Genomic DNA, 15,417 nt, shown 5'->3' on the forward strand with positions numbered 1-15,417 from the left:
ATTATTTATACCCAACCCATCTGACAGGGTTGCCCCAGCCTCTCTGGTCAGCTCCCAACATACAGTCATACCTCAGGTTGAAGTAGCTTCAGGTTAAGCATTTTTGGGTTGCGCTCCGCAGTTACCGGGAAGTAACGGAGTGCATTACTTCTGGGTTTCGCTGCTTGCGCAGACGCTCAAAATGATGTCATGCGGAAGCGGCAAATCGTGACCTGCGGGCGCGGGTTGCATTCGCTTCAGGATGCGAATGGGGCTCCGGAACGGATCCCGTTCACATCCAGAGGTACCACTGTATATAAAAACATAACAGAACATTAAACATTAAAAAACTTCCCTATACAGGGCTGCCTTTAGATGTCTTCTAAAGGTTGTATAGTTACTTCTCTCCTTGCTTTGGGGGGGGGGGTGTCACATAACTCCATACCCTCCAACATATCTCCAATGAAAATAGGGATGTCCTAAGGAAAAGAGGGACATTCCGAGATCAAAACAGAAACTGGGACAGATTCTAAAAATCCGGAACTGTCCCTGGAAAAATGGACACTTGGAGGGTTTGGCATGTTATTCTGACACCTCCCAACCTATGGGAAGCCCCAAAGCAGGACCTGAGTACCTGTTTTAAATTGTGAGGTTTTATTGCATTCTTTAGATATTTATGTTTTATAACAGAGTTTATAACCAGGTTCGTTTGCTTCTTTTGAATATAAAGAATAGAAACATGGCAGTATAGTTATATCATGAATTAATGCCCACACAACCGTTTCCCAACCACCTCCTGGCATTCCTTAGCAATGATCCTCCCTGAACCAGCAGGCGCTAAGCTCAGATTTGCTTCTGCTGCCTATGACTCAGCACTCCTAGAGCCTTCTAAATCGGCTCCTAAATATTTATGCTATGGGGTAGACAGGCACAGGAGCGCCAAGAAGAAACTGCTTGAAGCTGTTTTCCCAAATAGCCTTTTAGCCATTGCCCGGGAAAATACTGCTGATGTGAAGAAAATTGTCACCACCAGCTATTCTTTTAGCTTAGTGGGCAGAGCATTTTTTAAAGGCCCAAATACATGTGACAGTGAAATCACATGTAATATTTTGCTAACATATATATAACCCCCCCTAAATGCAGCCACAGAAGACTAGCACAGGGAAACGGGCTTCCTAGCGCTTTTCTCTTCACTGCCTTCCCTGCTTCAAACTACCCCATCTCACAAGGTACTTTTCCTACATGAGGAAAAGACACATTTCCACCCAACCCGCTACCCATTACAGTAGTACCTCTGGTTACATAACCCTCTGGTTATATAAACTTCAGGATGCGGAAGCGGCAAACCCCGAACTATTTGACCATGTTTCGCCCCGCACGCATGCGCAGAAGCAGTCCTCAGGTTGCGAAAACCTTGGGATCCGACCGGACCTCCGGAACAGATCCTGTCTGCACCCAGAGGTACCACTGTAGTTCTTCCCCTGCTCCACATACAGAGCCACAGCTCCGCACTGCAGTTTATGTGGTTGCATTTGGTAAAAAAAGAGAAAACGTTAAAATTACCTGCGACAGAGCCACACATGTAGCTTGTTAAATCAGTTAGCCAGGCTGCACATGATGGGAGTTGTGCTTAAACAACATCTGGAGGGTCCCATGTTATCTACCGCTGCCTTCCGTAACACCCTGGCTATTCATAGAACCATAGAGTTGGAAGGGACGCTGAGGATCATCTAGTCCAACCCCCTGCAGTGCAGGAATATGCAGCGGTCCCTTACGGGAATTGAACTTGCATCCTTGGTGTTAGCAGCATCCTTGGTGTTGAGTGTGCATGTGGTGGTGAGCAGGGAGGTCTAGTTTGTATGGTAAAAGTTCCTTCCAGCCCCTGGAATACTTCCAGAGGATAGAACGGCATCCAAGAGCACGATAACTGGCCATCCCAGATGCCAGGCTTGGGTACCTAAAATTACTTGCATGTCACACACCAAAAGCTATATCCAAATTCACCCTGGAAAACAAGTCACTGCATTTCCCACTATTTCTTTTGAAAGCACTTAAGGTGCACCGTTGTTAGAATCACATGGTGGTTATATTTGACCTTTTAAGGAGGAAATAAAGTGCGTGTCTGCACAAAGAAAATCAGCTGTGATCCTTTCCATGCTGGTAAAAACCACTTGTGGTTTGCTTGTTTTTGTGGTTGGTTGTTTTGAAAGAGGTTATTTTCTTGCTATAAAGGAAACCAACTACGAAAAGAAAATGGAGCAAGTTACTGAAATGTATATTTTTTATGCTTGGACTGAACACAAATCCTGTTTACTTTGAACAGAAATGTAAAAGTTTAAGGGGACCCCTGACCATTAGGTCCAGTCGTGACCGACTCTGGGGTTGCGGCGCTCATCTCACTTTATTGGCCAAGGGAGCCAGCATACAGCTTCTGGGTCATGTGGCCAGCATGACTAACGCCGTTTACCTTCCCGCTGGAGCGGTACCTATTCATCTACTTGCACTTTGATGTGCTTTCAAACTGCTAGGTTGGCAGGAGCAGGGGCCAAGCAATGGGAGCTCACCCCGTCATGGGGATTCGAACCGCCGACCTTCTGATTGGCAAGTCCTAGGCTCTGTGGTTTAACCCACAGCGCCACCCGCATCCCTACTTTGAACATACGCAACAGTAAAAAAAGCAATGGACCTGCATGTCAACTGTTCCGTTTCTGTTGTACAATTTTCAGCAAAGACAGTTTTGTCCATTGCTGCTTCTTGCTTCCTCCTGGTGTGACACAGAGAGGAGAGGGGGAGGTGCATATGAGCAGCATGCGCCAACATGCTGCTCATTCACAATAAGCCAGGTTTATCACTTACTATTAAGTATGAACAGGGCTAGTTACTGTGACTTGAGACTTCTGCATACTTTTAGTATGGCTGCTTCATGTCAACTGCTAGTTATTTAAATTCAATTCAGCACTGCTACACAGTAAATGTTTAACGCAGACAATCCTGTGAGTGCAGCAGCAGAGAATATTCTCAGTGGAATACACAGAATAGTTTATTGGACTTATGCCCATGGGTACCAGAAGATAGACAAGCAAGTGAGGCTAACAAATGCAGTGCCAACAGGGAAGAGTGGATGGCCAGAGATTATCAGCAAACCAGATTGTGTTTGTTTGTGTATGTTTGTGTGTGTGATGCCCTTGAGCTCAGGATGGTCAAGGCTGTTCTTTCAAGCTCATGAGTTATTGATGGCTACCAGAACTATAGAACCCTGGAAATATAAGTCACTGTACAAGAGACTCCCATTACCAAGACAACAGACAGACAAATCAAATGTGGGTCATACAAGCAGGAGGTCAGTGGAACAGTGCGGCTCAATCAATGTGCTGTACTACTCGTGCCTAAGGGATGGCTGCTTCATTTATTCTACTGCTGGCAATGCTGATTAAAATAAGAATAAAATACCCTCAAATTTGATTTATGATGAAACTGCAATATTTACACTTTGTTGCTCTGTATTTCTAGGATCAATTATCATCTCAATGGTGCTGTAGCACCAAAACAGAAATTCACCAAAACTACACAGGACACAACTCTTTTTTTCTTAGCAGCAATTCAATATGCAATTGCCCATTATGCCTCATAAAAATCAATGGGATTTATACATGCATTTCTGTTGTATTGCAAGCAGATGAGAATAATAAAAGCACATGACTCAGAAACAAGAACAGCAGTACTAGGCTAAGGCACATAAACATTTCTCCTTGATAGTAAAGGTACAAGGCAAAACTAACAACAAGCAATCCCACTGCTGATCAACTTTTTCCATTGCTGTCTAGCTAAAAGCCAATAGAGCTGAAATCTAATTCTTAGATTGACATAGATGATGGTCTTGCATGTTTGCTTTGATCTCGAACCTGGCTCTGGTTTTGCATCTCTCTCCACAGCCTGGAACCAGATTCATTATACTAACGATGAATCAATGTTCCAGACATAACACTAAATGGAGGTTCCAATGCAGATTCCACATGACTATCCTGATACTAGGGATGTGGGTGGCGCTGTGGTCTAAACCACAGAGCCTAGGACTTGCCAATCAGAAGGTTGGCGGTTCGAATCCCCGCAACAGGGTGAGCTCCCGTTGCTCGGTCCCTGCTCCTGCCAACCTAGCAGTTTGAAAGCACATCAAAAGTGCAAGTAGGTAAATAGGTACTGCTCTGGCGGGAAGGTAAACAGTGTTTCCGTGAGCTGCTCTGGTTCGCCAGAAGCGGCTTAGTCATGCTGGCTACATGACCCGGAAGCTGTTTGCGGACAAATGCCGTCTCTCTCGGCCTATAGAGCGAGATGAGCACCACAACCCCTGAGTGGACCTAATGGTCAGGGATACCTTTACCTTTTTATCCTGATACTGGGGAAACTCTGTTGAAACTGTGCACAAGCCCTAAGTTTTAAAATGGCTGTCCTCTAGATGTTGCACAAATTCTGGCTACTAGTATATTTCCAACTTCGACCAGCCTGGCCTATGATTGCTGGATGTGGTCCCAGATTTTGATAAGCATCTGTTTTATGGCAAGACCTCTTTGTTTTCCATGTACGTATTCAGATCATATGGGAATTGAGCGACAAGAGAAACTTTGCAGAACCTTCACAGTAATGCAGGACTGCTTTGCAAAGTAAGAGCAATGGGTTTTCACAGTGAAGGATGTTTGAGGGGCATTTGTTATCATTATTGATATTAACATTTTCTAGGTCTTTAAATGGGTGGCGGTGGTGGGGGGAATCCCAGCATAAGATAAAAAAAGAAAAATAATTCTAAACTACTAAATATTTTGGAAGGTTGTTTATATAGCTATGTGATATTGTAAGCAAATTTTGTGTGATGGTTCCCAAGGAGCAGGTTTTTGTCTAAGTTTGGATACATTTGGGTGCCATTTTGAATCAAGATGGCAGACGGAGCTTTCCAAAACTGCCCTTATTTTTTTGGAGGGGGGTTCTTAAAGAAAGCTACTACAAGGGTTTTCCTGGTTGCATTTTCTACAGCTCTAACCGATCATAAATGTCTCCTTAAGTCAATATTTATTTAGTTTCACTATATAGTTTAACTATACTTTTTCTCAGATAAATGAAACAGTTGGAGCTGATAAAAATATATTTTCCCCTGCTCCATTCATTCCATGTGTGTTTGTGAGAGTATCCACAGAGGATCAAATTGACATGGACATTAAAAACAGAAAGTTGCCTTACATCAAGTCTGACCAGTGATGAGTGAGCTCCAGTTTGCTTACTATGCTGATTTGGTGGTAGCTCTCCAGAATTTGAACCACCTTAGTTGGAGATGATGGGGACTGAACCTTGAATCTTTGGAATGCAAAGCACCTGCTTATCCACATAGCTTCACGTCACCCTGGATGTGAAGGGTTGAGATCAAGTACAGTTACATATGCACATGCTTAATTATAGTTAGTGATTAAGAAAGGACTAACAGAAACTCCAACATATACTACATAGGTACCAAAAATTCCTAAGATGTAAACGACTGCAGACATGCATTTCATAAACATCCGAGTATTGTGGATTTGTGTTTGGCAGGACTTTTACGTTAAGCCAGTTTTGCCTCGCCATGCCTGAAAAGGCTTTAAAGGATTCAAAGACTTTGTTTTGACAAAATCCGCACATTTTGGCAGCTGCAGCTGATAACAATCCCATCTTACATATGAGAATCGATTTTTAAAGAAAGTAAATCTGCAGATCCAGGGATTTCATTATTAGTAAATTTGTTGGCAAAGCCCTCTTTTTAACATATGATGCAACCTACCAGTCACACACACAGAGAGAAAATACGAACACTCAGTTGCTTTTTTTAAAAACCTATTTAGGCTTTATACCCTGTCTTATACATCCCCTCCCTTGAAGATTAACTGCATTCTGCCCCCCCCCCCCGCTTTTTGCAGTAATACACCATTGCAGAACATCACAGAATTGAAGTTTGAGGCTGTTGCATATAATCTTTATAGCAGCTGGAAGTGTAATTAGCATAAAATCCAAATGGCCTCATTAAACATTCCTTTCCTGTAAGCTTGGACACATTTAAGGATTCTCCCCCCCCCCCCAAATGTGCCATTAAAGTGATGGCATGGGGGTTAGCACATTCTTAAAAAGCCTTTTCAATCCAGCAAGGCAAAACCCGCTTCTTAATGGCTCGAAATATGCTACGCAGCAGATTTTCAAGGGGGCACACAAAAGATTCAGCCACACAGAAACACAAACATCCCTTTTCATCAGCAGCCTGCATTTGCCAACTCGTGTGCAAAAATAGACAACTGCTACAAGTATCAGCTGTGTAAAATAGGCAATTGAGGCCTAAAGCTATCAGAGGCAGGGTCCACTGGGCAACTACTTCCCAACTACTTCCCATGTTATTTCTTCTCATCTTATTGCTATGTGTGTTGTGCAAAGCACATGTGTCCCCATCAGCAAGTCTAAAAAACTGGGGTCATATCCTGCATCTTCTTTTCTCTGAGGCATGGGCTTAACAAGAAGAATGAATTGCTCTCAAAATACCTGAGCACTCCACTCCCACCCCATCCCACCAAGAATTCTTGCAGCAAGGTTTTGTTGGTTCTAGATCATCCATAAATATTTTTGGGGTCAGGCAGGTCTTGGACTTCCCACCGGAAGTCTACTTGCACTTTGATGTGCTTTCGAACTGCTAGGTGGGCAGGAGCAGGGACCGAACAATGGGAGCGCACCCCGTCACAGGGATTTGAACTGCCAACGTTCTGATCGGAAAGCCCTAGGCTCTGTGGTTTAGACCACAGCGCCACCCGCTTCCCATTAATACCACCCTTAGTGCCTCTCTTTTATGTAAAATGTATACTGTGTGCAGAAAATGCATTGCAAAATGCATTTTGATCCACAAATGAGCTTGGGAGTACCAGATCAATTTAGTCCTCTGCAAAATGCAGACCAAATGAACTCTTCCCTCATCCTTAGACAGAAATCAACCATGGAAATTGCCTAATATTATACAAAGATTTTCCTAAGTGCACAAAGCATTTGAATTATATCATTTCAGTAGTCCAAAATCCTGTAAAGCAATCCAGCATTATTATCCCTATAATACACACAACGCAGGGGCTAAAGCTGTGAGACAGCAGCTTGCCTAAGATCACCCAGTGGATGGTGAGGTGTGAACCGGGATTTACAAGCTTATAAATCCCTCTCTTCCAGTCATTAGAGGCAACTTCAGTTCAAAGTTATCCTTTGCTTGTATGGGCTAATCAGCACAGCAGCTCATCAGATCATGTCTAAATACACACTTTTTATTTTGCTTCCATATGGTTAGAACAGGGGTGGAGAATAATTATGCATCAGGTGACAACTTCACTGCTAGTGGTTTCCACTTTGTCTCCTTCCTGTTCCCCTAATCTCTACATGGTGCAGACTGGTTGGGGGGATTTGTTGGTCATTATCCAAATAAGGGACACAGGTGGCGCTGTGGGTTAAACCACAGAGCCTAGGACTTGCCGATCAGAAGGTCGGCGGTTCGAATCCCCATGACGGGGTGAGCTCCCATTGCTCGGTCCCAGATCCTGCCCACCTAGCAGTTCGAAAGCACGTCAAAGTGCAAGTAGATAAATAGGTACTGCTCCCGTGGGAAGGTAAACAGTGTTTCTGTGCGCTGCTCTGGTTCGCCAGAAGCGGCTTAGTCATGCTGGTCACATGAGTGACTAGTGGGGTGCCAGAAGAGTGACTAGTGGGGTGCCACAGGGTTCTGTCTTGGGCCCGGTCTTATTCAACATCTTTATCAATGACTTGGATGATGGACTCAAGGGCATCCTGATCAAATTTGCAGATGACACCAAACTGGGAGGGGTGGCTAACACCCCAGAGGACAGGATCACACTTCAAAACGATCTTGACAGATTAGAGAACTGAGCCAAAACAAACAAGATGAATTTTAACAGGGAGAAATGTAAAGTATTGCACTTGGGCAAAAAAAATGAGAGGCACAAATACAAGATGGGTGACACCTGGCTTGAGAGCAGTACATGTGAAAAGGATCTAGGAGTCTTGGTTGACCACAAACTTGACATGAGCCAACAGTGTGACGCGGCAGCTAAAAAAGCCAATGCAATTCTGGGCTGCATCAATAGGAGTATAGCATCTAGATCAAGGGAAGTAATAGTGCCACTGTATTCTGCTCTGGTCAGACCTCACCTGGAGTACTGTGTCCAGTTCTGGGCACCACAGTTCAAGAAGGACACTGACAAACTGGAACGTGTCCAGAGGAGGGCAACCAAAATGGTCAAAGGCCTGGAAACGATGCCTTATGAGGAACGGCTAAGGGAGCTGGGCATGTTTAGCCTGGAGAAGAGGAGGTTACGCGGTGATATGATAGCCATGTTCAAATATATAAAAGGATGTCACATAGAGGAGGGAGAAAGGTTGTTTTCTGCTGCTCCAGAGAAGCGGACACGGAGCAATGGATCCAAACTACAAGAAAGAAGATTCCACCTAAACATTAGGAAGAACTTCCTGACAGTAAGAGCTGTTCGACAGTGGAATTTGCTGCCAAGGAGCGTGGTGGAGTCTCCTTCTTTGGAGGTCTTTAAGCAGAGGCTTGACAACCATATGTCAGGAGTGCTCTGATGGTGTTTCCTGCTTGGCAGGGGGTTGGACTCGATGGCCCTTGTGGTCTCTTCCAACTCTATGATTCTATGATTCTATTCTATGACCCGGAAGCTGTACGCCGGCTCCCTCGGCCAATAAAGCGAGATGAGCGCCGCAACCCCAGAGTCGGCCACGACTGGACCTAATGGTCCAGTCTTTACCTTTACCCAAAAGCTAAGGGGAGGTCAGCACTTCCTCTGAAAAAAAATGAGACATTTCAACACAACGTGGCAGAAAATAACGTTGACAATCTCTCTAGAGTACAGATGGCATCATGCTGGCTTCCTTTACACAACTTATAAGCTATTGCTATCAAGCAAAGTAGACTATCCCTTTACTAAACCGGTAAGATCTGGTCATTTATGAATCCTTATCAAGTAAAATAGACCATCCCTATTGAGATACAATCTGGTCATTTAGAAGTTTTTGCAATAATTATGGCTGTCACAGTGTTATCTGCCTGAACATGGGTTGCCTAGGGCTTCCAGGGCCTCATGTTAATTAAAGTTTTAATGGTTTTTAGAAAAGATGACGTTCTAGATAATAAACTGTTTAACTTCAGTGTACCTTGCAAACCTTTCCTCAGGACGTATTTGAATTGCGCTGCTGGCTGCCTTTGACTTCAGGTAAAATGCTGCTAATATTAAATATTTGCTTTCCAGATAGAGAGCATCTCTAAATTTATGGAACTCCAGGCCTATATTTTTGATCCGATTCCTATTCAAGACTGCATTTACAATTTATCATTTACAATTTGTCATTTGGGGATGCGGGTGGCGCTGTGGTGTAAATCACTGAGCCTTGGGCTTGCCGATCGGAAGGTTGGCGGTTCGAATCCCCGTGACGGCATGAGCTCCCGTTGCTCCCTGCTCCTGCCAGCCTAGCAGTTCGAAAGCATGTCAAAGTGCAAGTAGATAAATAGGTACTGTTCAGCGAAGGTAAACAGTGTTTCCGTGCGCTGCTCTGGTTTTGCCAGAAGCAGCTTAGTCATACTGGCCACATGACCCAGAAAAACTGTCTGCGGACAAATGCCGGCTCCCTCAGCCAGTAAAGCAAGATGAGCGCCACAACCCCAGAGTTGTTCGCGACTGGACTTAACTGTCAGGGGTCCTTTACCTTTCTTTTTTTAATGGCATTCCCAATCTTATGGATCTATTTGGTTAGCTGAGATTCCTGCAACTTGGCTTCTCGCAGTGAGGGAACCGCCAAAAGGCCCTCAGCGCTGAACCTCAGTGTCCGGGTAGAACGATGGGGGTGGAGACGCTCCTTCAGATATACTGGACTGAGGCCGTTTAGGGCTTTAAAGGTCAGCACCAACACTTTGAATTGTGCTCGGAAACGTACTGAGAGCCAAGGTAGGTCTTGCCTCCTGCTCAGCTGAGAATCACACAGCAGCTTTGCATATCTTTCTTCACCATTTCTGTCAGTGGTGTCCCATCAGGCATCATCTAGTCTGCATATTCTAGCTTGAATTCATTTAAAGTATTCTGCCTCGCTCCTCAGTTGAGAAAAGGCTCCCAGAGCAAGTTACAATTACCTATAATAATTTTTTATATACCTCTTAGGAAGCTTCCCTTTGGGTAGAACTTAATATAAACCGAGTTGTTGTCATAGTAAGAACAATACGATACTGGACACTACGAAGCTTAGCTTTTTGGGGCTTTGTCTTCCCGCAGTAACTATGGATGAGATACAAAAGTGCAATACACTGCACCAGCTCTGAGCATCAAATACACTTAAACCTTCTGCTTGAGCCCATAGGCTATGTTTATTTATCACCACCCTCTAATTTAAGTGGGGGAAACAGAACTGTATTTTCCCCAGGAGACTGATGGGAATTATATTTTTCTAAAATACATTTATCAGTACACCAAAGGATTAGCCATAAATACGTGCGAGCTCTCATTACAGCACCTCCTGGGGTTGCTTTTGATTTACTTTGGAAATTAAAGGGCTCACTGTATTGAGCTTTGAGATATCAGATACCAACTCAGCCCTGATCTGTTATCATGCACAGTTTGAAAAAGCACCTACCGTTTCTTCTACATTCACTAAGAAAACCATGCAGATTCTTCTGAGTGCTTTTCTGCCACAGGTGTTTACAATACGGCTGTATGAACTGGCTATCGGAGGTGCATGGTACAGGTCTTATGGGAGACTTACAAGGATGACTTATACAGAACATGAAGGGGATCTAATTTGCTTTTTTGCACGGCTGCGTCTCTTTGACAATAGATTTTGAATCCAGATAAAGTGGAGGGGTAAAAGTAACAAAGCCAGTGGAATCTTACATGCCATGAAACAAAAAAGTATAATTAACCCGCAAGTTCCATGCAGTCGGCAGATATTAATGAAAGAGCAGTGATATAAATACATCAGACATGTGACCAAACACAGAGGCTAGTATTCATATGAGGCCTCCAAGCAGCGTCTAGTGGACTATGTGAACAAACTGTCTTAACCCCTTTTTTCCAAATGGCATTGCCTCCCTCTGCCCCAAGCTGCAGCTGGGGGAGGGAGATATCTAACCCACACAAAGTGGGCCAAACAAAAACTACACCCCTCCAATATTTGGGGCCAGGGAAAGAGGGGAGCTACCTTGCTCCATAGTGTTAGAAGTCTGGAAGGAGAGTTGCAATTCTAGTTTAAAGCACAGCAGCTATGATTGTATACTACTAAAGTGTACATGCACACGAAAGCTCATACCAAAAACTAACTTAGTTGGTCTTTAAGGTGCTACTGGAAGGAATTTTTTTTGTTTTGTATACTACTAAGTTATCCATGTCTGGAAGCAGTGGCGTAGCGTGGGTTGTCAGCACCTGGGGCAAGGCAAGTAATTTGCACCCCCTAACCCGTGGATTTGCGCCCCCTAACCCCCAGATGCTGCGCCCGGTGCGGCCGGCCCCCCCTGCACCCCCCACGCTACGCCACTGTCTGGAAGCACCCTTGATCGGTTGACTTGACTGCCTGACTTCCTTTTTGCTTAAACCTTTGCTTAAACCTTTCCACAGCTGCCATCAAAATTCTGTAAGCAAACAACCTTCCAACAGGCAGTTTGGGGTTGCTTCCTGGATTGCCTCATTCCATCCAAAAAATATATATTTCTGTGTACCTAGGATGCCACCCAAATATGTAGCAGCCTGCCACTATTCTATTTTGGTATGGCCTCATTTTGTTTCTGAAACCACCTGACTTTTACATACCTACATATATACCTACATAAAAATGGCCTTTCAAACTATGTGTGTGTTATTATTATTGTTTGTTACTATGTTGTGCATTTTTGTGCTTTTGACATTGTAAACCGCCCTGGGATCATTGGATGAAGGGTGCTATAGAAATTTAATAAATTTAACAAATAAAACACAGTTTTCTGTTTTTTCTTCTACTACTTGCACATTTATTTTTATTTGACATATCCATCATTTCTATTGTATTCTGTATGTGTTTACGCCAATAAACTTTTAATTATTGTTTTTTAAAAAACACAAATAAATGCATTATAGGGAATTACAGACTGTGAGGCACCTGTGCACATTCCACCTATAATGTGGTCAACTGAAGGATTGGTCTGTGGGCACATGAATCGCCTGGGGATAGGTTGAGCACCACAGATCCATTAAAAAAAACAACACAGCATGCACATGTCATTAACTGCAGTGTCCCAAAGACTGCCTCTTTCTATATTAACCTACCTGGACCCTGAGATTATCTTCTGAGGCCCTTCTTTGTGTGACTCCTCCACGAGAGGTTTGGAGGGTGGCAACATGAGAACAGGCCTTTTCTGCTGTGGCTCCCTGTTTGTGGAATGCTCTCCCCAGGGAGGGTCGCCTGGCGCCTTCATTGTACACCTTTAGGCACCAGGCAAAATCGTTCCATTTTAACCAGGTCTTTGGTTGATTGACATCTAATCCCCCTATTAAAATGTGTGTGTGTGGGAGAGTTATTGAGTTGTTTTTATCTTGATTATGTATTTTGTGTTTCTATATTGTGATTTTATCCTGTGAGCCCCCTGAGACCTGCTGGTATAGGGTGGTAGATAAATTTAATAAACAACAACAACAACAAGTCCTTGGCTGCTTTGTAATAATCCTACTAGCGGACAGATTCTGATTTCCTCATTTGCTCTTAATAGCAAAGCATCACCCACCATCGAGAGAAGGGCCAAAATTACCTGCTGAGGTGTGCTTGAACTTTTCACTCTTCTTCTTCCGCCACTTCCATGGCTTGAAAATTCTTCCTAGAGTGGCGAATTTGCTCCGTCTCCTAATTGGAGGGGTGTGTGTCCCTGGAACAAGCGAGTCCGAGCGCATGGCTGCCAGTCTCTCCACTTCTTCAGCTGCGTTTTGAAAGAGTGAAAGGAGCCTATGTCAGTAAAGCAGATGGACAACCTTCCCCCCTTTGCCAGAGAGAAAAGTTCTGTTTTTAAGACAAGATCACATTGTGCTAACAAAGGCAGGTATTAATAGTAACACTTGCCCTCTGTATAACACCTTTCAACAAGCATTTGCAGATAATCCAGGAAGTGATCCCACACATCTGAAAGATTCTTCCTCCTCCAGATCAGCACGGCAAGTATTTTTTTTTATAGGCAATATTTTTACCGGTAGTCTTTAAATAAAACAAGGAGGAGTGAAAGGAAAAGGATGGTACAAGATTAAAGGGCCACCAAGGCTCTGAAAGAGTAACTGCGTTATCCCAACTCTTGTCCTCTTCTTCTACAGAATTCAATGGGGCTTAACCTAAGGTAAGTGGATTTAGGATTGTGGCCTTAAATAGGAAAATAAAAAGGAAGCATTAGAAAAGCAGGGCCAAAATTAATGGGTGGGTAGGGGGCATGGGCGCAGGTGGGGGGGGGCAGCTGCCCACCAAATCAAGTAAGTAAATAAAAATACTTAAAGTACCAATCGTAGAAAGATTTTGACAGATTTTTCAGAGCACTTGGGCTCAAAAGAAAGTAATTTAAAACTGTTGTTGAGACATTTCAATCCAAATCTACTAGACAGAGCCAGATAGAGGATGACGACAGGTGGGTACCCACCCCCACAACAAAAATTCTGGCTACCTGCCCCCCTAACACAAATCCTGGCTATGCCCAGAGTAGGGATACCTTTAAGACCTCTGCAAGTATTTCAAGTACCAAATGCTTTCAGCAAACCACCCCCCTGCACTGAATCATGGGAACTGTAGTTTAAGGGTGCTGGAAAGTATAGCTGTGTGAGAGTAAACTGCAGTTCCCAGGATTCTTGGGGTGGGTGCGCTTTAAATGTGTTGTGTATGCAACCTTATTAGGGGGGAGGGGAAGAAAACCCCTCCCCAGAGGCTCAGTGCATTGCCTTCTTCCCTGCTAAGCTACTTAAAAGAACAAGCAGAGCAGCCCTTTTTCTCAGCAGACACATCTAAGTAGGCACTAGCAGGCAGTGACAGTCTCAAGAGCATAACTTTCAGGCAAGCTTCTGTTGTTGGCACCTCTCACAAACTCAATGAAGCCACCATGCCAAAATGAGAGCTTACAGTCCTAGGATTAGTTACAACCTATGCATGGGACGCGGGTGGCGCTGTGGGTTAAACCACAGAGCCTAGGATTTGCCGATCAGAAGGTTGGCGGTTCGAATCCCCGCGACAGAGTGAGCTCCCGTGCTCGGTCCCTGCTCCTGCCAACCTAGCAGTTTGAAAGCACGTCAAAGTGCAAGTAGATAAATAGGCACCACCCTGGCGGGAAGGTAAACGGTGTTTCCGTGCGCTGCTCTGGTTTGCCAGAAGCAGCTTAGTCATGCTGGCCACATGACCTGGAAACTGTACGCCGGCTCCCTCGGCCAATAAAGTGAGATGGGCGCCGCAACCCCAGAGTCGGCCATGACTGGACCTAACGGTCAGGGGTCCCTTTATGCATGATTACTCCAGAAGCAAGTCCAACCTAGTTCCATAGGACTTACTCCCAAGAAAGTATGCTCAGGTTTGCATCTTTAGGGTGCAATCCTAGTTACACTTATGTGATTCAAAGTAAATGTGCATAGGACTGAACTGCTCGTTTTTACTTTAAAACACACACATCTTAATTTCCAGACACCAAGTTGGCAGCAGCATTGTCTCCAGGTTGATCTCTGAAAAAGCATTCAAAAGTTTCGGGGCTATCACAGAGAATACCCTCTTAGTACTTGCATCCTTCCAGAATTTAAAATCAAAGTATTCAGACTTGTTTCAAGATTGGTCTTTATCACTATCTGAATGTTCATGTTCTCCTGACCATGGAAAAGAGTGGTATTGTGGGACTAGCAATCCTACCTAATTCATAGAATTATCAAGCATTATTATTATTGCTAGGGAGGCTATGTGCTAGCAGAAGTAAAACCAGCTATATAATTGCATCACTCTCATTTTGGAGGGTGGAAGGGGAAGGAGTGAAAAGAAAGAAGTAGGATGAAAAATAAACACAATCAGCTAAAGCTTACGTGGTTTTACTTCTAGGTTTTACTTCTAGCTAGTTGCATTGCTCTGCATCCCTTCCATTTTCTCCTCCATAATGGGAGTACCAGAAATAAATAATTTGAGTTTAATTGAACCAACAATGAAGCATAAAACCTCAGCCACCCGAAATTGCAGGGAAACATGTACTTAAAATAGCTTTGCAAATACTTCAGGCTAACTTGCAAGGGTTCTAAAATCCTCCATAGCCATATATCCTTTCTCCTGGCCTCCTCCTACCTTAGCAGCGTAATCCTAACCATGTCTACTTAGAAGTAAGCCCAATTTAATTCAATGGAGCTTACTCCCAGGCAA

The 15,417-nt window shown here is 44.0% G+C and overlaps 1 protein-coding gene across 11 annotated transcripts in view; it reads right to left on the minus strand.

Moving 5' to 3' along the window:
• Nucleotides 1-15,417, minus strand: part of PHACTR1 (phosphatase and actin regulator 1) — a 253,070-nt gene that overhangs the window by 79,181 nt on the left and 158,472 nt on the right. For all 11 annotated transcript variants that reach the window (XM_083747291.1, XM_083747290.1, XM_083747295.1 and 8 more), the window contains one exon: nt 12,812-12,976. In XM_083747291.1, the coding sequence (XP_083603417.1) occupies nt 12,812-12,976 (165 nt within the window). The remainder of the gene's footprint in view (nt 1-12,811; nt 12,977-15,417) is intronic.

The sequence above is a fragment of the Podarcis gaigeae genome (assembly GCF_964106915.1).
Source record: "Podarcis gaigeae genome assembly, chromosome: 7".
NCBI lineage: Eukaryota > Metazoa > Chordata > Lepidosauria > Squamata > Lacertidae > Podarcis > Podarcis gaigeae.